The sequence below is a fragment of the Danio rerio genome, chromosome 24 (genome assembly GCF_052040795.2).
Source record: "Danio rerio strain M-AB ecotype USA chromosome 24, GRCz13ab, whole genome shotgun sequence".
In the NCBI taxonomy this organism is placed as follows: domain Eukaryota; kingdom Metazoa; phylum Chordata; class Actinopteri; order Cypriniformes; family Danionidae; genus Danio; species Danio rerio.
Window position 1 is genome coordinate 42,882,431 of NC_141044.1, and position 17,819 is coordinate 42,900,249.

Consider the following 17,819-nt stretch of genomic DNA (forward strand, 5'->3'; position numbering starts at 1 on the left):
AGAAACTCTGAGTTTAGATAATAAAACCTGCCCCTGACCAGGTTAGGTTCACAGATTAGGTAACTGACAGATTAGGTAACAGGTTAGGTAACTGACAAATGAGTTAAAGTTACCTCCCTTCCAGAAACAGGCTTGATTAAAGTTTTCACTTAACCTCCTTTCTAAAACAGGCCCCAGGACATTTAAATTTCAAGATAACAAAACGACAACTGAAAGGTTTGGTTGTAGAAAAGTAGAGTATGGAGAGGTAGAAACTTTGTTGTGCCTTAAGCTTACGGAGTCTAACTGGTCATACAGGTAAAAAAGTGCTATGCATCTATAATTTTATATAGCTACAGTAGTTATAACTAAAATAATTTTAACTCTAAAACAGCCTATTTCTTCTGGGTAATACATACATTATGAGAAGCTGTGGTGAGAGATTGAAATAATGAGACTAATTTATTGGTATTGTTCTGAAAAGTTATTTGTTGTGAATGTTTATATCATTTATCGTTTATATGTTGATACAGTCTGTCTAGCTGACAAGCACCACTTAAACATAGCATGGCATCCCTTTTTTGAGAAACCACTCAAATGCAGGTAAAAGTTGATGTATTTCATATATTTATAACTATTGAAGTTAACATATTTTGTTAAAAAGTTGTTAGCTGATCAGGGGCCTGTTTCAGTAAGGAGGTTCAAACAACTCGGAGTTTAAACTTGAACTCTGAGTTGATTTACCGAGAGATTAAAAACTCTGAGTTTTCGGTTTCAGAATAGCTGATCTGAGTTAGATCAATCAACTTTGAGTAGACCAACTCAGAGTTAAGCGCGCACACCGTGACTATAAAAAAGGCATTATCAATGGAGCGCAGATATTATGAGTGACTATGGCAACATCTTAAAAAAAAGAGATCAGCATTTCTTTCTCCGGCTGAATTTGATCTGCTCATGCAAAGTTATAGCAAATATGAGCTTATATATTTAAAAAGAAGCAGCCATCAGTGAAACAGACAGTTAGCGTGAGAAAACAGCTGCTCAAGTTAATGTGTAATTTTTAATTTAAAGTATTTAAATATTTAAATATAATATAATAAGTAATGCAATGTGTGACGTTTCTAAACTGTTTCTAAACTTTTAAACACGTTTATCAGTTTTAATAAATTTAACAGTGCACTTGTGTGTCTGCCTTTTTTATTGATCAAGTGATAGAGGTTGATATGACATTTAGCAGGTAAAGTGCTAAAAATACTTTTTAGAAAGAATAATAATCCCATTAATCTAGTAACAGTACATGTCAAAGGTTAAGCTAATTATTTATGAAAAAAGGAAAAGCCATTCTCGTACGTGACTTTGTTCTGTGTGTGACTAAAATGTAGGCAATAGCTGTGTTTCCATCAAAATATATTACATAAATGTGTGCAAAACTGGAATAACGCCTAAAAGATGCGAATAAAGCAGCGTTTTCATCCAACAAGTCAAAGAGAACACAATCGTCACTTTCTGATTAACTTGCGCCAAATATCAACAGTAAAAACAGAATTTACTGCAGTAGAATAAGCTGCGCCGATTATTTTTTTATTTAATTAATGTACTTGCGCCTCAGAAGACAATGCTGACACACAATGAACACGTGGGGGCGTTTGAAGCCATGAGACGTGGAGATCTTGACACGCTCCAGACGCTCGGAGGTAATTAATAATATACACTAATACTGAAACAGTTAAGGCATTTTAAAATGACTGAAACACTATTTAAGATGTTCTGCAGTGTGCTCAGTCTGCTGGTTTGTCCATTCACACACATTTTCATCATCATATCTAACAAACCTTTTTTTAATGTACATACTGTAATTTGTTAAGTGTTTCCTTCGTAGTTTATGCACATCTTTTCTTATCAAATAAAAGTTTAACCTACTCAGTTATGCACATGTTTAATTGTGCGTATTTTCAAAAGTTATGTGAATCATGACGTTTCCATCAATCGTTTTTATGCACATCACCAAAATGAGCTCTAAAATAGATGTGCGGAGACGTAAGGCTAAGGCGAGAAATACCGCTTTATCTTTAAAAAAAGGGGAGGAGACCGACAGAAACTCAGAGTTTAGAGAATAAAACCTACTCCGGACCAGGTTAGATTCACAGAGTAAGTTACCACGGTAACTGACTCTGAGTTAAAGTTACCTTTCTTTCAGAAACAGGCTTGACTTACCCTGCTTTCTTGAGTTTAACAAACCTGCCATTTTGAAACGGGAAACCCAGTTTCTCTCATTTTAGGGTTAAAATACTCTGAGTTTTCACTTAACCTGCTTTCTGAAACAGGCCCCATGTCTAGGCAGGTTTTTATTCCCTTTTTTGACATCACACTTGTGGGCTAGGTTGTATGTCCACCATAGGCAGCAGCAAGATGCTCCTTGGTGAATTGCCAAAAAAAATCAAATGTCAGATTATTTCATGTTTATAGGGGAAAGGTTATGACTTAATGTGTAGTAAGGTTATTTATTATATTATTTTTATTAGGAGGAAGCATAATGCAATTAAAAAAAAATCCTTAAAGAAAAAAAAAAAAAGAATTTGACACTCTGGTGTTAACTTATACTTTCTCAAAGGGAAGGATTCTCCCCCCCACCATAAGACACAGCAGCCCAATTTATCAGATTATAAATTTATACAACAGCAGGATTTATTAGGATTTTGATATAGATAAGATGTGGTATGTGATAGACTTGACTTATACCTAAAAGTTTGTGATAGCATTTAAGGACAATAAAAACAATACAAAGTAAACCGTTTAAAAAATGTAGATTTATTAACAAAGAAAATTTCAATAGAAAATTCAAAAAGTAATAATCCCCCACACCAAAATACTCAAAAGCCATTAGACCACAAGAGATACTGACATTCTTCATAATCTGATTCCTCCAATTATGAAAAAGATCAATGAGAAAATTTTTTTTTTTGAATGATGAGCATAACAAATACAAACAAATAACAACAATGAACCAGGAAACTAAAGATAGCTAAAATGCTAAATTTTGTCCAAGGAGCACAGGAGAACAGAGCACTGATCCTTGTGTTTTACATCTAAATATTACAGATTTGATTTGATTTATTTATTTCGAACAACAAAAAGAAATAAAATCAAAGCACAAAACAGTTCTTTAAAGAAAATACATTTCATCATAGTCTAAATAAAGCGGTATGAAGCACAAGCCTATTATTTCCCCCACCTCATTACCACTTACATCATTCGTCTATTACTTCAAATTATTTCTTCTCTTGTCTCTTCTTTTTACCTTAGACTTACATTACCTTTACATGAGAAATATTTAATCCTTTTGGCATTTTTGACGTATTGTATGGTTTATTAACCATTTGTTATTTTGACATATCATAACATAGACCCCCTAAAAAAATACATTATTGCAAACAGCCATAAACAGAAATATTTTTTTTCTTTTTTAATCACCTCTATTCATCAACATATTTCTTTGATCATTTATTTTAAAATTTCTATACATTTTCCATATTTTTACAATCACCTTTAATAATAATTGTATTCCTTTAATAATATATATTCATTCAATTTGGTAAAATTGATTAATATCCTGACATTGGTCGAGAATCTGTTATAAACTGTTCCATAATTTCACCGCACATACTCAATTTAAAAAAAAAAAAAAATCCTTATTTACAACCTCCTAATAGTTTGTTCTTCTCTCAGATACAATGTTCATATGTAAATATCTTTGTCTCTGCGTGCTCACACTCTAGACAACTGATAGATTTAAAGACATGTCAGTGTTTAAACAGATTTTTGTCAAACAAATTCTGGAATTTTCTTATTTTCCTTGACTAGCTGAGGATTTTTCTTATATGTCTTTCATGTATCCCAGAGCTCTTTGTTTTCCTTCTCCTGCTCTTCTCTTGATGTCTTCCACTGTTTTGACCTTTTCAGGCTCATTTATTTCTTTCAGCTTCTTAATCAGAAAATCAATGTGATGAAGTGTGATCAGTGAATCAGTGTTGAGAGCAATCATCTCCAGAGAATTCACACAGTGAAAAGCCTCCATCACCAGCTTCACTTTCTGTGTCATTATGTCTTGTAGCTCTTTCTCCAACTTCTTAACATCAGACTCTTTGATGCTCTTTTTTTCTAAATATTTATTTTTTAATACTTGATTTATTGTTTTTTCTTTTCTTGTCTTTGTCACATATATCCTTGCTTCTTTGATGTGTTTGTTGTAGTGGCATCTGCACACTGTACAGTGATTATTTTCCATCACACTACACCATGAGACAGAGGTTACCCACCAGCAGCCAGGATAATGACAGTTCTTCTCACAGACAGTGCAGCACGTAGCCTCATAGGCTTTATTAAGATCAATATAAACCTTCTCTTTGTAGGTCACTTCAACTTCATACTCAAAGTTTTTATTATCTTCAACTTCTTTCTTGAGTTTCTCCAGTTCTCCTTGAGCTTGTTTCAGTTTATTTTGCTTTATTTCTATGTCTTGATCATGTAATTCTATTTTTGAAACATTTGCCTTTAACTGCTCCCGTTGTTTTAATACATTTTTAGTCATCTTCATGGGTTTTGGTTTTATTGTGTCAAAAAAACTGAAAAATCCTTTTATACCATTACTACTGAGGTTCCATGATTGTTCTTGGACCATCTGGTATTCTTCATGAAATGTCTCTCCTTGACAGTTGTCGAACAAGAAAAACACAGGCTGATTCTGTTCATCCACTGCACACTTGACATGAGCCTCTTTAACAGCCGTCAGGGCATCTATTGGATAAGCTCCACGTGAATATGTCAAGAGCAGGACAATGTTTTCAGCAATATCACTTCCAAATAAAGACTGAACAGCATCATATATATAAATTTGTCTGTTACAGAGTCTATTCTGGTTTGATTTGATCACCAGACACACTGCATCTAGTTCATTATCCCAGTCACCCAGACAACAGCATAAATTAAGCAAATTTATGGCAATCTCTTTGTCTTTCTGAACTCCACGAGTGTCTCCATATCCTGGTGTGTCGATGATTGTTAAATCCATTGGACTCTCTTCTAGATAAAACCCATAAACAGTGATGATGGAGGTCTGACTGTGAGCTGAAGACCGATCACTCTGATCATCTGTGATCTCAAACCAAACCTTGTCTTCTCTCTCAACACCCAGCATGTAGTTGACCATAGTGTTGATTAGTTTTGTTTTTCCTGTTCCTGTTTCTCCAACCATCAGAATAGTTTTATGTGGTTTGTTCTTGTCTCTCTTTCCAAAGATGAATCTTTTATATGGTTCAGATTTAGAGAGAGAGTCTTGGCTTGTTTTTACATGATATCGAGTAGGAATACCATCCTCAATTACATCACATTTAGTGATGATCACATCAAGTTTTCGTACTTTTGTTCCTAAATGGGCCATGTTTTGTCTGTATTTGAAAAACAAAATCACAACACAAAAGAGACATGTAAATATGTTCTTAAAAGCAAATAATGATACTTGATATATATATAATGATATATTATCAGTTTGCTAAGTTGTTCTTCCCAACACGAGGCCATGTAATTATGCATTTCTTTACCAGTATCAATATCTTCATCAAAATCAGAATATATCTGAAAATTATTTTTGAAATAAAAGTATGAAGTTCTATGTGTCAGATCAACAGACTACAAATCACAGGATGCACCTCAGCCTTCAAATATAGATGCTTTGGATTCCATATACCCTAATATACTTAACTGGTAGTAGTCTAATGCTATCATTACATGCTATCCACTTTATGTGCCCCATTTTTCTTTGTGCACTGTATAGGGGAAAAGTGTTAGTAGGAGGTATTTTTCAGTAAGTTTACAGTAGTTAAGACTACTAGTAGTTAAGTGTGTGTGTGTGTGTGTGTGTGTGTGTGTGTGTGTGTGTGTGTGTGTGTGTGTGATCATCAGGGATTCCAGAACAGGTGTGAGGTGCATGACGGGAAATGTAGTTTATAAAGTGACAGAATTGTAGTCTGGTGAAGGTGCTTATTTAACAGCGATCTACAAGCCTGGACAGCAGAGTGGATCATGTATGATTGACAACTGAGATAATAATTGCAGTAATTGTTGTCCTTTTTGTAATGCATTGTGAATTATTTTTTATATGTACTTATAATTAAATTATATTTATAAATAATTATTTTAATTTAATTTTATATCTGCCCTTAAAATTTGCACACACAGAATGATTTTGATTTTATACCTACTTTTCATTAGAATCTGTCATCATTTCAGGTTTGAAAGTCCTTTGGGATCCTAAGAAAATAATTAGTAAATGCAAATACACATTACATTACTTTTACAACAGTCAGTCAGTTCACAAACTATACATATTATATAAAAAATATACATATTATATAACAATATATTTTATGTATTACTTTATTGTTGTACTTCTACATGTACTGTACAAGCTTTAGTTATTAGGTAAAATCCACAAAATGAACAGTATACAGCACAATTTAAGATACAAAATACATTTCATCATTAAAGCACTACTCTGAAATACAGAGAATTCGTACAAGTAGATTTACGTAATTACCTGTTTGATCAAATGCCTCTTTGTCTAACTGACCTGCAGATCATATTGTATTTATACACTGGCCAACACCCCTTTTTAAAGGTCACATGATTTGCAAGAAATACAAGTCACTTCTGGCAAATGAAATACATGTAATGTAATGTGTATTTATATAGCGCATTTATAGTGTATGGCCATACACCCAAAGCGCTTCACAATCATTCAATTCAGCTTTATTTGTATAGCGCTTTTACAATATAGATTGTGTCAAAGCAGCTTCACATAAATGGTCATAGTAACTGGAACAGTGTAGTTCAGTTTTTAGTGTTTAAGTTCAGTTTAGTTCAGTTTAGCTCAGTTCAGTGAGATTTAATCATTACTGAGAGTTCAATCATGAGGGGGGTCTCTCCACACCACCACCAGTGTGCAGCATCCACTTGGATGATCTGACGGCAGCCACAGGACAACAGCGCCAGTGCGCTCACCACACACCAGCTATTGGAGGAGTGAAGAGACAGTGATAGAGCCAATTCGGTGGATGGGGATGATTAGGAGGTCATGATCGTAATTGCCGACAGAGGGACTTTGGTCAGGACACCGGGGTTACATGGATAGTAATTTCTGTTAAATAAAGAAAATATTAAGGAATGCTAACATAAAGCATGTATATTTTATTAAATTTGATTAATGGCTTTTGAGTAAATGTTCTGAACTTGTTGAAACATTATACCTGATTTTATAAAACAGAACTTGCATTGTACATAGAAGTAAGGTGACTGTGTAAAGCACAACACGTTTTCCTAATATTAATTGTAAGCTAATTTGTAGTAATTTGCTCACCACTAAAAAAATGTTGCATAAATTTAACTAGGAATCCATGGTTAATTTTTTTAATCAATTCATAGATAGCAAACAATTTAACAATTTCTTGGATCACATGACCATCAAAAAAATGGGTGTGGGCTGAGCTATAAATACAACTGTACCCTTCCTGTCTACATGTAGTCTGAACCTGAAGTTAGAAGAACTAACAGCTGATAATGTAAGTCAACTTTTAATACTCTTTAAGGTTGTGTCACTGAATGTTCTTGGCTTTGATTTTTATAGAATGTTCTTATTTGCACATTTTACAGCATTTTACTGATTATGCCTTGTTGTTTTGAATTTAATCTGTAATATATTTAATACATATATATATATTTTTTTTTAGCAACAATTAGCTCATTGACTGTGAAGACTACAACCTCCTCCAATCCATAGTCGTGATGGCAGACTTATTTGAAGGGTAGGACAACCAGCAACTTTAATGGACCATTATTAGACAATTTGCCTTTTAAAGTCTGGAATTGAACCAGATTTTGGTAAAAATAACAAAAACAATTCAAGCTTAAAAATAAAACAAAACAAAATGAGTTGTGTGTAATAACAATGGAATGACACAAGGACTACTGAAATGTGTTTAATACTTTATATAAAAGTTTTTTTTGGTGATGGCCGCTTAGAGACACCTCTCATATGGAGAAAGAAGTTACTGTACATGCTCATGGCTCACAGATTCAACAGAGTGTCAAAATCTTGATGGTTCTATGGGTCTTGTCAATCAAATCTGAGCTTTATTTTGTATTTTCTATTGGACTGGAGTCAGGTGATTGGCTGCGCCATTCTACAGCTTGATTTTTTTTTTCTCTGAAATCATTTGAGAGTGTCCTTGGTTGTGTTTTGGATTATTGTCTTGCTGAAATGTCCACCCTGGGTTCATCTTCATCCTCCTGCTAATGTAGATATTGGCCTGAAGCAGCTGATATTCATTTACACTGAGAAAGGGCAGAGGCTTGCTGAAGAATATCTGAGAGATTTCAGCTGCTGTCTGGGCTTTCACTGCTAAACTACACCACCCTTTTTTCATGTTTAATACTTTTTCCCTGAGTCATTTCATTTTGTCATGTATAACTTCCTTTGTAAACAAGTTAAATTTGTTTTCTTTGCATGTATGGATTTCTTTGGTTGTTACCAACATCCAGGAAAACTTCAAGTCAACAGCACCTAAAAAATGTACCTAAAAAATGATGACCAGTTCAATACTTATTTTCCCTGCTGTAAATATGGTATGAATGTTAGAAATTGTAGTATTTTTACTTTGTAAATTACTTAGAAAATAGAAACATTTGCAAATTTTTTTTAGAGACTAAATTGTAAAATTATGCAAACAGGGAAAAAATTATAACAAACAAATTATAAAAAAAAAGATTTACAAACATTGAAAATTACATGTTACGTCTTATTCATGGAAAATGATGAAAAAAAACATTAAGAGGCATTTAATTTAAAAACAACAACAACAATAGTAACATAATCAGGGTATGTACAGAACTTCTTAAGTTGAATTTAATACCTTTTACTACCATTTTTACTACCTTCAAAAAATTTTTACTACCAGCACGACTTGCACGAGCAGCAACTGTAGTGCCATAAATGTAATATATTTTTAAATGGAATAACATATAGCAGATAACATACATTTAGGTAAAGCAGAGGGATTTATCAAGGTGTCACTGTGGGCCTTTGTCCATAGTTATTTTTTTATTTTTTTTTTATCAATGTCATATGTGAATAGTTGCTCTTCTAAGAACAGTTCGGTGTGGTTACAGTTGTTTTTCCACTGAGCCCGGAATGACGCGGCACGATTACAAACCTTTCTTGGCACAGTTAAGACAACCGTGCTAAACTGTGCTGACAAATTCCATGTGTCAGGGCTCGAAAATAACTTTTTTACTTGGTAGCACCGCTTCTGCCAATTTAAAATATTTAGGAGCACCAGAAAAAATGTAGGAGCACCACCCAAAAATTTTGAACACCACTGCAAATTGTATATCAAGGGGTCAAAACAACATCAACTAGGACTAACAAAAAACAGAAACAACTATCTAACTAATTCGTTGATGACTTATTAAAAACTGTGCAAAACAAAGGTCTAATAATTATAAAATATTAATGATGACGATGATGACAATAATTCTAACAATGAATTATATTTGTCATTATCATGCTGCCCTGTTTGTGCTTTAATGTGAGTTATCTGCTATAAAATATCCTACTGTTACTTTATGAAAAATAAATTTATGGTTGGCATCAAACAAAAATTAGGAATTGCAGTAAAAAATGTTAATTTTGCATTATTGTTTTAATATGCATGTCAATTTATTAAATAATATTTCTGCTACAAAACAAACGAAATATTATATTAGATCATTCAATTCAAGGCTGAAAGCTGCAAAGCAGTCATCAGTAATAGCAAAATAATATACATATCAAGAAAGAAAGGACAAAAGGAAGAAAAGTCTCACTTCTACTCTTTAAAAGTTTTGGTTTTGGTTTGCGTCATTTTAAATGCTCAGTCTCATTATATGCGCTCATTTACAGTTTTCTGTGTTTTTGGGAAAAAAGCAGGCAAGTCAGCCGACCAGGACAGAGCAGGATTCTCGCGATGACCACCGGTGCAATATCGCTATTTGTGATGAGCCACAGATTCAGTGTAAACTCAGTTAAGGCGAGCTACTTTGGCGAGGCACGTGTGCAGTGTTAAATTTTACAGTTATAGCGAACATTTGCGCTGAACACGCAGCGAATAACGCGAGATTCAGTCATCTTCTCAGCTGGTGGATCAACATTCAACACATAATCGCTTTCATTGGTACTTTGCAGCGGATGCCCTTCCAGCTGCAACCCTTCACTGGAAAACACTCATACACTCTCATTAACACTCATACACAACAGATAATTTAGCTTACCCAATTCACATAGAGCATGTTTTTGGATTGTGAAAAAAACCGGAGCACCCAGAGTCTTTTTATAAAAATTAAATAAAAAACATAATATTTTTTAATCTCCAAACCTAAAAATATTTATATTATGTTACCTTTTTTTTTTTTAAACATTTACTGTTATGAATGCATGAATTTCACAATTGGTGATATTTAGTTGGAACGTCTCAATTTATAAAGGTAAACTGTTCATCAAATGTTTCATTTGCATATTTCTGAATATCTGTCTTTGTGTTATGCTCTTTGTTGCACTTTATAGACAAAGTACAAAATCGGAATTTCGCAAGTTTGATGCCATCCTCAAGCAAAGCAGTAAAACTAAAGATGGTTCACCTGATCTTTATCATCTGAAACCAAAGACAGACTGTCATGCTGAATCTGAACCATACAGAAAAATCACCTTTGGCAAAAGAGACCCAAAAAAAACCCTTAAAACTATTCTGCTGGTTGGAGAAACAGGAACAGGAAAAACTACCCTGATCAATGTGATGGTCAACTACATGCTGGGTGTTCAGAGAGAAGACAAGGTTTGGTTTGAGATCACAGATGATCAGAGCGATCGGTCTTCAGTTCACAGTCAGACCTCCATCATCACTGTTTATGGGGTTTATCTACAAGAGAGTCCAATAGATTTAACAATCATCGACACACCAGGATATGGAGACACTCAAGACGTTCATAGAGAGATTGCTATTAATATGCTTGATTTAAGTACATCCGAAAATGGCATTAATGAACTGGATGCAGTGTGTCTGGTGATTAAAGCAACTCAGAGTCGTCTTGATGACAGACAAATCTGCATATTTGATGCTGTTCAGTCTTTATTTGGAACAAATATTGCTGATAATATTGTCCTGCTCTTCACATTCTCTCGTGGAGCTATTCCTAAAAATGTCCTGACGGCTGTTAAAGAGGATCAAATCCAGTGTGCAGTGAATGAACAGAATCAGCCGGTGTATTTCCTGTTTGACAACTGTCAGTCAGACACTCGAGTTAAAGGATGTTCTGAGAAAGATGAAGCACAACATAAAATGCTGGAACAGTCATGGGAAATTAGTTTTACAGGAATAAAAAGATTTTTCAGCTTTCTTGAAAACATCAAACCAAAATCACTTAAGATGACCCGAGATGTGCTTGAACAACACATACAGTTTGAGAAGAATATCTCCAGCCTACAATCATGTGATCAAGAAATGGTAGAGAAGCAATCGGATCTGAGACAAACTCAAGATGATCAGGAAAAGGAGCAGGAATTTTTAAAGAATGATAAAAACGTTGAGTGTGAAGTTGAAGTGCAGTACAGAGAGTTAGATAAAGTTATTGATCCTGGTTTAGCCAGCAGTGTGATGTGCTGCATCAACTGTGAGGAGAACTGTCCTACTGAGGAATCATGGTCCATCAGTTCACCTTTCATATCAAAAAAATGTACTTCCACATGCTGCACACAACAATGCAAACACATAAAAGGAGTTACATATAAAACAAAGACAAGGATGGAGAAGAGGATAAATGAAGATTTAAAGAAGCAATATGAAGAAAAAATGAAACACATTTTGTCTCTAATCAAGAATCTGGAGAAAGAACTGCGAGACTTGGAGACACGACAAATAAAGCTGGTATTTGAAGCTTTTCACTGTGTGGACACTCTGGAGAGGATCGCTCTCAACACTGATTCACTGATCATACTTCAACATGTAGACTTTCTGATTGATAAGCTGAAGGAAATTGATGAGTCTGAAAAGGCCAAAACACTGGAAGACATCAAAAGTAGAGCAGGAGAAGGAAAACAAAGAGCTCTGGGATGGATTAACACAACAACTGGTTTGGTTTTAAATGGTAAAACATCCCTATTGGAATGATTTATGTTGTTATTGTTGAATGAACAAGAGAAGGTCAAAAATTGTGAGAAACTACATCACTTATGACTCCACAAAGCTTTTATTATGGCCATTGGTTTGGCTCTTTATCATGTATTTCTGAGTTGTATATTTTCATACTTAATTTTGAGAACATAATGCATGTCATTTACTTTAACATTTACTGTTTAACTCACTAGTAAGATGTAAACAGTGTATTTTTTAACACAAAATAATGGGTTAATATTCTAACAAAAAATATTACTTAAATATTATTACTTTTTTGTTTTTATGTTTGTTTGTTTTTCCATGCACCACACAAGAGATACTGTAGTACTGGTATGTAAGCATGCATGTTGGTGTATGTTGGTAAAAATCAACATTTAACTCAACGTGAATAAGGTTTATGCATATAAAATACACAATATTTTAATGTATAAAATGTTTGTTTGTGTACAATAAATTTAAAATACAATAAATGTTATGTATGTACAGTATAGGTCACAAGTTAATAGTTATGTCTTAATCTGATCACCAGTCATCTGAATCATTTGCTGCATCCTACAATAACTGTTACTGTCAGCAGATTCTTTCAATCTGAACTTCATCTAGAAAATGCATGTTTGTCTGAATCAAATTGGGATGTATAATTTAAGAAATTGGGAAAATCTCAACAGATACCAACAATGCTGATTGTGTGCAAACAGAAACAAAACATATCATATGTACAATAACATGTTAAAAATTACACTTAAAACAGATATGAAATATGTGAAATACACAAGAAATAATTATATTTAAAGCATTTTAATGAGGAGAAAATCTGATTATGTGATTTCTGTTAAATGTTTTGTTCTTTAATTAAATTCTTCAAATTCTTAATATTGTGCTTTTCTTTATTTACACAAACCCATGTTTGATTAGCTGTCAATGCAAATGTTTTATTGGAAATGTGTCCATGTCTATATTCTGTTTTGCATTTATAAATAATTAATACTTAAAAATATATTATTTGTTTTATGTATCAATATTTACTCCTAATGTGCTTGTGCAAACAAAAAAAGTGATTTCTTACAGTCTGTGGTTAATAGACTCTATTTACAGCAAACCCTTTATCCTAAATGATTTTTGGCGCAGTGATATATGAATGTCATGCTCATAATCCAAAATATATTTCAATTAACATTATTTTGTCTGTAACAATAATTTCAAACAGCCAGCCAATTTTATCAGACTCTTGTGGTAAAATGAACTGTATAAGCTGCATATAATAAATAAAAAATGTGTATGTAAAACAACATTGGAAAATAGTTATTGTTCACATATATTTGGTCAGAAGTTTTAGTTTTTGAAGTGATTTTGAAGTACATTTTCAGGTCAGTGTTACAATTTTTTTCTTTGTTATTATTTTTTTTACATGTTGCTCTGTAATTGTAAATATTAAGCTTAATTAAAGCCAAATGATGCTCATTTTTGATTGGAAGTTGCAGTTTCCTTAAACCGTCAGCAGGTGGCAGCGTTTCCTAATTTCTGTTTTTAAAGCCATGACGTTTGATTTCCGGTCGTTTCTTGGGCTGCCAATTTTATTCTCATTTGCTGATGTGATATTGTTTTATTACGTTTTTAATGTTACATTTTCACGTCATAAGGATACAGAAAACCTATAATGGTCAAGTTTTTTAATCGAATTTTTATTTATACAAGAAAGTAGTCAATCATCGATTACCTAAACTTTAAAATACTTGGCCAGGAGGGATCACGGGAGCTAAAATGCCTGGAAATCATTACAGTTATGAGATTATTATCTCTCACGGTAAGTGTGTGTGGTCTTGTTTAACTTAACAATGTTAAAAACACCAAATCTGCAGAAGGACAATAACATACTGACAGTCATGTCGCCTTCAGGCCTTTCAGACGCACTCACCCAAACAGAAGGTAAAGTCTAGAAGGGATACAGCTGTGGATATGCATCACTTTTGTGACACTGTTACCGTGGGTTGTTAAATGGGTAATTAAATAAATAATATAAATAATACTCGATTTAATTACATTTTTTTACATTACTGTGATGATTGGGGTAAGGTAGGCCTTAATAAAACATAATTTAATGTGGAATTTAATAAATAATATAATAATTCTTATTAACTTATGGTTGTAGGATTCAATATGTTCTCAGTAATGTGACGTGTGTTGTTGTTGCCATGGTGTGGTTTAGGAATGAAACCCCATATAAGGCAGCTTTACCAGTCTATCGCTGTCCTGTTCAATACACACCACTTTAACATCCACTGTAAAATCCTGAACAAACAGCTGGAGAGGAAAGAATGTCTTATTGGTCTCCAAAATCACACATTACTCCAGTCCTGACCTTAATGTTCATGTAAACAGCTTTCAGATATTTTCTATTGAATGATTTTTTTTTTTTATGAAAAAAATGCAATTGATTTAGTCTTTCCAAGATGTGATGCACTTAATGATAAGGATTTACATATATATATACCATTTCAATGCAGTGATGTCTTTGACCCATCCTGCTTGTTGTCAAACTATTTCATAACTGTAACAAGAGGCAATTCAATGATAGCTTTATGTTAAAACACCAGCCATAGGATTATTTATCAATATTTTGACTTTTTTAGATTCTCAGAAGCTATGGAAATTAAAAAGGTTAAGCAGGAAATATGTTAGGACCATTGTTATTGTTTACATTCCTCAAAATGATAGTCTATACAGTGCAGTTGAAGTCAAAATTAGGGCTGCATGATATTGGAAAAATCTGACATTGCGATATTTAATTTTGCTAAGATTTATATTGTGATATAAATGCAATTTTGGCTGATGACTTGAATAGCTCTATTTGGGTTGAAATCATTAACTTGGGTTTGTAGAGGAGTGAATCAAAGAAATTACAAAAATAAAAAAAATAAGATAAAAGTGAAATAAGTAGTCAGATATTCAGGTACAGTAAAACGATATGATATTATTGTAATATTTTGCCCCAGATAATGATAGATCAAAAGAAAACCCTCCACAATATATCATTAATTCATTCATTTTCTTGTCAGCTTAGTTCCTTTATTATACTGGGGTCGCCACAGCGAAATGAACCACCAACTTATCCAGCAATTTCTACGCAGCGGATGCCCTTCCAGCCACAACCCATCTCTGGGAAAACAATATATCATGATATTTGTAAATGAAGAGGACAATGCATCAAAAAGTTATAAGATGTATTTAATTTATTAACAGCATTTATAGCATTCACTTATTAACATACATGTATTTTCCTACTTTTGAATAATCAAATGTAATGTTAAATGTAAACACTGTGCATTCTTCATTGCTGATCAACAGTAATAATCCCAACTCCACTTAGCAGATGCTGCGATGTGACTTTTGCGAATGCACACATTGCGATATCGATGCTGAATCGATATATTGTAAATGTCTAGCCAAACTTATTAGTCCTACTGTGATTATTTTTCTCAAATACTGTATATACTAAGAAAAGATTTTTAACACATTTTAAAACATGATAGATTTAATATCAAATTTCTAATAACCAATTTCTTTTATCTTTGCAATACAGTACATAATATTATACTAGATATTTTGCAAGATACTAGTATTCATTTTAAAGTGCTATTTAAAAGTTTAATAAGGTTAAACTTTAGTCTTGTTTTAAGAAATAATATGCCATAATTAAGTGATTTTTTTCTTAAAACAAGCAAAATAATCTGCCAATGGGGTAAGCTAAATAATCTTATGCCAAGAGGAAAAACAATATCAATATTTTGCTTACCCCATTGGCAGAATAATTTGCTTGTTTTAAGGAAAAAACTTTGACATATTATTTCTGAAAACAAGACAATATGTTTTGCTTGTCCGGGAAATTCTTCTTGATTTAAGAAGTTTTAGATATTTGGACTAGAAACAAGCATTTTTTTGCAGTGTAAGAACAAATTGGACCACCTGAAGCAGCTTGAGGAGCTGTATAAACCAGACCAGAGGGAAAGCCTTACAGATAGTTCAGTACTCCACTTATTCTCTTTATTATGAATTTGAAAAGCCTGCTGGTAGACGATACAGCAAAAACAAATATTTTTAAGAAATGTCTTATACTGTCTGCTATTATTATATTGAACAAATGACCATGCAGAAGTTTGTATGTTATTCTGTGACACAGTAAATCTGTCAACATAGGCTCATTCTGAAAACAACCCTATATACATTTCTGGAGATCACGACTTATGTGGCCAGAAGTACGTATGACTGAATTTAGTCTTTAAAACGAACGCTACAGGGCGATATGACACCACTCCTTTTTATGCTACCAGCTGATCGCTCACCTCCATGTGAACGGCTTTTCTGCTGTTACCAGTTTGACCAGTAGCTCGCCATGTCTGTTGGCGGACTTGAGATGCAGAGAGGAGTTTATCGCAACAACGGGGTTTGAGTCTGGCGAAGATAGGTTCCAGAAAGACAAAAACAGAAGCCAAAAAATATTTAAACAAATCAATAACAGGGTGAGAATGTGGAAATGTTAGCGACGTCACTGTTTTTGAACCGCAGCGAGCTGAAAGGAATACTTCACATAATCGGTATGCGAAAGCATAACGCAAAGAGGTGTTTACCACATCATGGCTCAAAATAAGTCATTAGCCAATCTAGGGCCTCGACGTCTTCAGCCCCACCTAGCCCTTATGCTAATCCGGCCGTGGGTATTACAGTTAATACAGTTATTAATAAGTCAACAGTTTATTTCTTGCTCATGTTATAAATTGCGTTAATTAATAGAACATTATTGTAAGGAATTTTTAATATAATGATTGTTTATTTATTTGTTTATTTGTTTGTTTGAATGTAAGTATTATTATAATATATTTTTTTATTCTCAAAATAAAAATTCTCTAAATGTGTAATTATTTTGTAAATCATTAAATTATATTTATGGGTCAATTGATCTTTTGAAAACACTATCGGTTGGGTTTAGGGAAGGTGGAGGGTGGGTCTGTCGTTCAGTCAGTCAGTCAGTCAGTCAACAGCGGCCTCTGGTTGATTTACACGAGAATAGCAGGTGTGAATGTCACTCGAGAGAGAAATTTGAGATCTGAAAAATCGTACACAGCAGTCTTTGGTGGATTAACGAAAAGAAAAACTGCAAAAAAAAAAAAAGTACCTCCTGGGATATATTTGGTGCTCTCCAGAAATGTATATAGGGGTACGTTTTCAGAATGAGCCTGCGTTGGAATCTGTTTCATAGCCAGAGTTTGTTGTTGGTAATCTGTGGTGTAAAAAGCCTTGTGTTTGTGCTCTGTGTTTTGTATTTGTGATGTTTGTGGGATGTTTTAGTCACATTTTGTGAGGCCAAAAATAAATTTCCACATGTGAGGACAATAAAGACATCTAAACTAATTAGGTTGACTAATCATTAAGCAAATGGGCTACACTGTGGCTCAATGGTTAGCTCTGTTGCCTCACAGCAGGAAGGTCGCTTGTTCCAGTCTTGGCTGGGTCAGTTGGCATTTCTGTGTGGAGTTTGCATGTTTTCCCCGTGTTGGCGTGGGTTTCCTCAGGGATCTCCGGTTTCCT

At 33.6% G+C, this 17,819-nt stretch overlaps 4 protein-coding genes across 4 annotated transcripts in view; 3 read left to right on the forward strand and 1 right to left on the reverse strand.

Moving 5' to 3' along the window:
• Positions 1–17,819, forward strand: part of katnip (katanin interacting protein) — a 1,410,884-nt gene that overhangs the window by 440,470 nt on the left and 952,595 nt on the right. The window lies entirely within an intron of this gene.
• LOC100005038 (uncharacterized) lies at positions 2,766–6,591 on the reverse strand. Its single transcript, XM_087310228.1, has 3 exons — positions 6,572–6,591; positions 6,237–6,285; positions 2,766–5,423 (listed from the first exon to the last, which is right to left on the reverse strand). Exons 2-3 carry the CDS (start codon positions 6,257–6,259, stop codon positions 3,854–3,856), a joined length of 1,593 nt encoding a protein of 530 aa, XP_087166354.1. The 5' UTR covers positions 6,260–6,285; positions 6,572–6,591; the 3' UTR covers positions 2,766–3,853.
• LOC100005096 (uncharacterized) lies at positions 9,150–13,486 on the forward strand. Its single transcript, XM_087310140.1, has one exon. The coding sequence runs from the start codon at positions 10,608–10,610 to the stop codon at positions 12,228–12,230; it is 1,623 nt and encodes a 540-aa protein (XP_087166266.1). The 5' UTR covers positions 9,150–10,607; the 3' UTR covers positions 12,231–13,486.
• sspo (SCO-spondin) overlaps positions 13,753–17,819 on the forward strand; it is a 188,443-nt gene continuing 184,376 nt past the window's right edge. Inside the window, exon 1 of the mRNA XM_087307978.1 lies at positions 13,753–14,040. The gene's annotated coding sequence lies outside the window, so the exon portion shown is untranslated. The remainder of the gene's footprint in view (positions 14,041–17,819) is intronic.